This window comes from Wyeomyia smithii, chromosome 2 (genome assembly GCF_029784165.1).
Source record: "Wyeomyia smithii strain HCP4-BCI-WySm-NY-G18 chromosome 2, ASM2978416v1, whole genome shotgun sequence".
Taxonomy (NCBI): domain Eukaryota; kingdom Metazoa; phylum Arthropoda; class Insecta; order Diptera; family Culicidae; genus Wyeomyia; species Wyeomyia smithii.
The window spans coordinates 191,323,193-191,329,830 of NC_073695.1; the positions used below are offsets into that span (position 1 = coordinate 191,323,193).

The following is a 6,638-nucleotide window of genomic DNA, read 5'->3' on the forward strand; positions in this document are numbered from 1 at the left end:
GACATCATCAAAGTAATATTATGAATTTCAGATATTACCATTGAATTACGTGCACTTGGTGTACCTTGGACCTTACACTGCTGGATGCATGCATTGGCGGCTGCTCATGAGCTTCGACTGGATGCCGTCATTGATCAACTATTGCAAGACTTCCTGCAAGTTTGTCCAGATGACTATAGTCAACAATTTGTGACGGAATGTCTGCCATTGTTGTTCAACATTTTCCGCTACAGTAAAGTATGTCTCTGGAATCAAGTCTGTACTTGTCCGCTTCTAATCAGATTTACTTCATTGCAGAAGGAGGGAACGACACTTCTTCTGGCAGACATCTTTAGCACATGCTTCGGATGGGAGCCCATTAAACCAATCAAAGAACCGGTACTGCAACCGTCTAACGGGTCCAGAATTGATCCCAAGTTCGTCAACAACCCAGAACTAAGCGATGTGACATTTAGGTAATAACCTTAACAATTGAATTGACACGGTTGAATTCTTTCTACTAATTTGAACATTTCTAGGGTTGAAAATCGCATTTTCTACGGACATAAGATCGTTCTCGTAACCGCATCACCGCGTTTACAGAGTATGCTTAGCTCGAAACTGAACGAAGGCACCGGCACGCCTACAGTCCAAATTAACGACATTCGTTACCACATATTCGAGGTACGTTCTCACTTTATTATTCATTGCTCGGAAATCTTACAACTTTTTTGATCCTCACTTCCAGTTGGTAATGCAATTCTTGTATAGTGGAGGATGTAACACACTGGACGTGGCCGCTGGTGATGTACTTGAGCTGATGGCTGCGGCCAGCTTCTTCCAATTGGAAGGACTCCTTCGCTACACCGAAGCACGATGCGCAGAGATGATTGATATCGATAACGTAGTGGCAATGTATATTCATGCCAAGGTACTTTATTTTCACTTACCTATTGTAACAGCGCCTGATCCTTTCTAATTTCCACACAGGTTTATAACGCTCAAAAATTAATGGAGTACTGTCAAGGATTTTTGCTGCAGAACATGGTTGCCCTCCTTACGTACGACGATTCCGTTAAGCGGCTTTTATTTGCAAAGAAAATTCCGAACCATGATGTACTGAATGGATTGTTGGCCACACTACAAACTCGGATTAAGGCGCGACGGAACAGTGCAAGCGTTGCCAATAACGCTTCCGCAGCATCCGTTGCGATAAGACCTCCGTCGAATAATAAAACTAAATAAGCAAACCATGTAACTAATTTTTAAAACTGTTTATTGTATTTTAACCTTTTTGTGTAATATCTAAATCAATCCTACTGTTAATGTACATGAGCAACTTATACAGTTGATTAGCCATTTATCGGTATACTGGAAAGTATTTATACGAAACCCATAAATTGTGTATATTGTTGTTAAAATTCAAGCTACTAGTATTAAATTGGTTGTATAAAAACACGAATAACAGTTGCGATAAGAATTTTTAAGAATATTTTACCTAGCATATAAAACAGTTTTGACTTTTTTATCCATAGTATTTCAATAATATACTCATACAAAAAATATACAGCGTATAACTTTAATGGTTTAGTGGTTTCTTTTTGACTCATATGCTTTTCTGCAGATTTCGTTTATCTTTTTTCCGCATTGTGTAAGTATTTTTACCTTAGCCTCTCGTCCATTTATCCATCATACTGAGACTGCGAATCAATTGACATTAGTTTAGTTGTTAGGTTAAAAATTTTAAAATTCGGTAGTTTTTTTTTATTCTAAACCAAACATACCCTGTAGCAGAAACCTCCTAGTTGGAAATAGCTATCATGTTATACTTAAAAGCCATGTTTTGCCAGTTGGTTCACAATCGGAATCTCTCCTATTTTTTGACGGCTAGATTTTATTCACCGCGTTACTTCTAACGGGAGGTCATTTCCGGATTTTTTTTCTCGCTTATTTTCCGTCGGTCTAGTTCCGCCACTGTTGTTGTGCCAATCACCGACGCACGGGAGGCGACTCCACCCAGGACCCTAACTAACGACCCGTTGATTAACGGACAGGCGCCAACAGGTTTACTTCCTCATGCGATGGAAGGCGTGATCCCAGAGATTTTTCGCCTCAGAAAATCTCCCGGTGTCGGCTAGGATTGAATCTATACTAGTTGGGTTGGTTGTGAGTGGATCACGCCACCCCACAGCCATCGACACCTATGTCGGCGTTGGGATTCGAACCCAGGCGTCGAGCGTGGTCGGCGGAGATGTTACCATTTCCGGGTTTAATTCCTATCATTGCGAATAACAAGAGAAAATTTATCCTCGATCAACAACTCAAAATAAAGAGAGTACACTCCCCCCACAATTATGGATCACTTCTGTGTGTCATGTTATTTAACTCAGTTAAACTAACGGTTCGAAGGGATGTAACATTTTTGCAGTAAAATATGCCATATTTGCTAGCTTTGAACCCAGAAAACATCGTTCTTATTCCTAGATTGATGTGTTTTTTTTAAGCGTGAAATATTGTCTTCCAGAATCTATCAAAAAATTTGTCGTTTTTCTCAATTAGCGTAAGTAGCACGCTCATCATCCATAAGGTTCATATGTGATATAACCGCTAATTCTCGTGCAAAAAATATTTCATACACAAAGTTCAAAGTAAGTTTTACACGATTCATCAAAATATTGATGGTTGATAACGGTTTTTCTGTAAAAACTAATTATTTTCTAAGTGTTCCATAATAGGGACCGAGACAAGATAGTCCTCTATAAATATGGATCACTCCGATTCAAATGTGATTTTCACCAATTAAAACACGCTCTCAGCTTTTATTGAGCTCTAAACGGAAGCAATGTAGTCTTTGGCAATGTTCTTCCCCATAAAATTTCCCAACTTTTAATGGCATTCAGTTGGTGAGAGCATTAGGTTTAATACCCACTTTTATTGATTGAATGTCAAAGTATTCTTGAAAAATCTCTTTTCCAAACGATAGAATTTTTTTTAGGAAAATAAATTGACGATAATCAATTCGAAACGAATTTTTCCCTTACAGTTTGGACCCTAAGGAACCTGTAAAAAATATAAAAGGATTAGGTTTCATGGAAAATTGAATAACTGGACATGTTTTCTGGATTTAACATAAGAAAAACCGATTTTTTCAAAAAAGTCATCGGGGCCAGTTGAAAACATCTTTTTCTAGAGCTGCCGCCGAACAAAAGTTTGTTCGTAACAACATTTTCTATCATCTGGAGGGTGAGCCCCAGACATGTGCAATTTTGGGACACCCTACTAAACAGTGCTCAGCCTTTGAAAATTATTATTTCCAAGGCACGAGGCACAGGAAAGCTACGTAAAGCGGGAAACTATTATGATGTACCATATACAATGGTCCATTGCTACCTTCGGGAGCGATAGACCTGGACTCTCGATCTAACTGCAACCTCAAAAGCCACGTAAAATGTGGCCAGGCCATGCGGGATCTTCAATACGATTTAAAATATATTATTTCTTCAAATTATATAATTTGAATAAGGTTTATTGAATGAATTCGTTGCCAAAAGCTGTTTTTATCTTGCTGATCCATAATATGATGCGAATTGTCTCATAATTAGAACCGCTCTCAAAAGTGATCCATAATTGTGTATTTGGTGAGTTATGAAAAAAATATATATTCTGTAAAATATGCACAAAACATGAAGAGAAATACTCATTGAAGTGAAAGATTACATATTTCTGTGGCTGAAAACATATATAGATTACTTATAAACAATAAAACTGGTCAGAAATGATTTTTCGAATTCACACATCTTCTTTAGTGATCCATAATCGTGGGGGGACTGTATGTATTTTTTATGTAATCATAACGTTAACTGATAAGTAAGAACCACGTGTAACGGTACAAAATACTTACTTAACGTACTTTGTTAGCTGACGGTGCGTTTACCGGTTAGCCGAACGAACTATAAATGTCCAGCTTCTTCTGTTTTGGGCAGTCTCGTACACCAGCAGATCGTGCATCTTCTTCAATCGCGCACACCCCGTTAAGCATACAGACGCGAGGCATACGGACGCGAGGCATAGTACGCTAGGCATAATGGACGGCAGGCATACGGACACGAGGCATATGGACGCGAGGCCGAATGGACGCGAGGCCGAATGGATACAAGGCCGGAAGGACACAAGGTCAAGGGGAAGTGATGCGGAAAATGTTATTTTCGCCATCACAGCATTCAATAACATGTATTTCGCTTCAAAGTGTCATTTGAAAAGCAATACACTCGCGGCCTTCGGCCGACTCGCTGTTCGAGCGAAAGCTGTCCTTACTCGCTACCGCTCGTTCGGACTTAACTAAGGGAAGAAAACTCTGTTTGAGTAGACCTAGCAAACCAGTAGATCAGTCGTTTGGGTGCGAGAGGCCGCCGCTTCCGACAGCGGGTCGGCGGCCGGCTCGGACTGCGGAAACCACGGCGGCTTAGTGCCGCCTTGTTTCCTTGCCCTCGATTATGCGTCTTCGCCGCATGATTTCAAGAAAAGTATTATACCCAACTTAAACTCCTTAGGAATATAATAACACCTGAACTACATAATTGGATCTCATGCGATCATACAACATCGCATTCGGCCTCGCGTCAATTCGGCCTTGCGTCCGTTCGGCCTTGCGTCCATTCGGCCTCGCGTCTATTCGGCCTCGCGTCCATTCGGCCTCGCGTCCATTCGGCCTCGCGTCCATTCGGCCTCGCGTCCATTCGGCCTCGCGTCCAGTTCATTGAGAGATGGGAAGTTCCAAGTGGTCCCATCCCATCACCTCCCTTCCCTATACGACCAAAATTTCCACCAAGGGTTGGTTACTAAGGTTACTCGTATCCCGGTCAGAACCTCGTGAAGGTTGTGATAGGAGTTGCTGCTGGAGAGGTACATGACATTATTGGGGTTTCAAGTTACACGTATCCAGCCATTTATCAAAAATCGGTACAAAAATACCGTCGGAAAAAAAATCCAGTCAATGGGGGTAGCGGCCCCCGGTAACGTGAAGGGGCGATAGGCGGAGCTATCCATGCGAGCTAGCACACCAACAGGCTCGAAGGCCGGAACATCAACTGGAGCGGCGACTGCGGGAAACCCATGGGTTACCGTAGAAGAAAAAGGGCGCAAAGAGGGTAAAGCGCCAGGACGGAGCGGTGAAAAAGGCGAGGAGCAGAGGTGACGCCCTCGAACTCAATACTGACGGGTCCAAGAACTCAAAAGTCTTGAAGAAAATGAGAGGTGAGACCCAGCTCAAGGATTTAGGGGCGGATGTGCGGACCATTCGTCGATCTCGACTGGCGAGATGATTCCCTTTTCCCTCTACTTGAAATAAAATAAAAAAAAGACGATTCGTGCAATCGAGGCCATATCAACATCCATATCACCTGATATTCCATACAATCGAGCTGTCATATCACCTCTCCATATCAGGATATCACCTCGGCTAAATGATATCGCGGATATCATGTTCGAAAATCAATAAAAAACAGATTTGCAGCAGTTGGCAACACGGCCAACTGATGACTGACGCAAATCTAGAAATTCGCGTTGCATGCGAAAAAGAAGGAAGGCAATATTTTTGCTTTTGTCATCCCGCACATTTTGACAATTGCATATGAGAGTTCGCTTTGATACGAGCCAACTAGCTGACATCTCTATGCTAATTGTATTGCTCTTGTTTTTTCTTGTTTTTGCTTCAACTTGTTTTTGTTTTCTTCTCTCTCCTTGTATATCCAGCTTTCCTTGAGCGGTAATGGCGGACAGTGCACGCAGCCCATTTTGACGTTCCCTGAAGACGTTAGAAAAAAAAGATTTGACGTTTTCTGTAATTCAGGGAATTTTCAATCGCAGTAACAGAGTTGAAAATACAACAACGTCGTAACGTAGCATAGCAACTTCGTCAAACAATGGGCGTTTTGTTATTCAAGTTTCGTCGTGCGCATGCGCGTATCAAAATAAACGAAACTGCTTATTAAAGTTGCTATGCTACGTAGCAGAATTGTTATGTTTTTCACTCAGTTACTGCGATTGAAAATTATCCGACCTACAGAACGTCAAAATGGGCTGCTTTTATTTGCGCAGGTTTTTTTTTAATGTGTGCGGATTCTCACAGACTTTTGCCTGCGCGAATTTTTTTCGGATCAAGGATAGTTTTTTTTTTTTAGATTTCGAGCACATTTTTCCGGTTCTTCGAGCAGTTACAGACATTTTTCAAAAACATCTGACATCTAAACACAATGGATACGTTGCGGCTGCGTTTGCGACAATTTGACAGTTGGCCCATGCATTTTCTATCAAATTAACGTCAACGCAACGCAAACGTGTTCATTGTGTTTGGGCCTTGATTGTGATACGTTTGCGTTGCGTTGATGTTAATTTGACAGAGAATGTATGGAGTAACTGTCAAATTGCCGCAAATGCAGCCGCAACGTATCCATTGTGTTTAGGCCTTTATTGTGATTGAAAATTCCCTGACCTACAGAAAACGTCAAAATGGGCTGCGTTCACTGTCCGCAATTACCGCTCGTAGAAAGCTTAATTACCGCTCGTGGAAAATTGGAGGCTGAAAAACACATCACAATACAACCCTGATGAACCGGTTTTCGATATCGAAATATCGAATATACTACAAAACGTCAAAAATA

The 6,638-nt window shown here is 41.4% G+C and overlaps 1 protein-coding gene across 8 annotated transcripts in view; it reads left to right on the plus strand.

Moving 5' to 3' along the window:
- Positions 1–1,562, plus strand: part of LOC129720715 (ankyrin repeat and BTB/POZ domain-containing protein 2) — a 251,037-nt gene extending 249,475 nt beyond the window's left edge. For 7 of the 8 annotated variants that reach the window (XM_055672338.1, XM_055672337.1, XM_055672340.1 and 4 more), the window contains 4 exons: positions 32–455; positions 519–663; positions 728–910; positions 970–1,562. In XM_055672338.1, the coding sequence (XP_055528313.1) occupies positions 32–455; positions 519–663; positions 728–910; positions 970–1,224 (1,007 nt within the window). In that variant the 3' untranslated portion in view covers positions 1,225–1,562. The remainder of the gene's footprint in view (positions 1–31; positions 456–518; positions 664–727; positions 911–969) is intronic. The other variant, XM_055672336.1, reaches the window with a different exon arrangement.
- Positions 1,563–6,638: the final 5,076 nt, after the last annotated feature.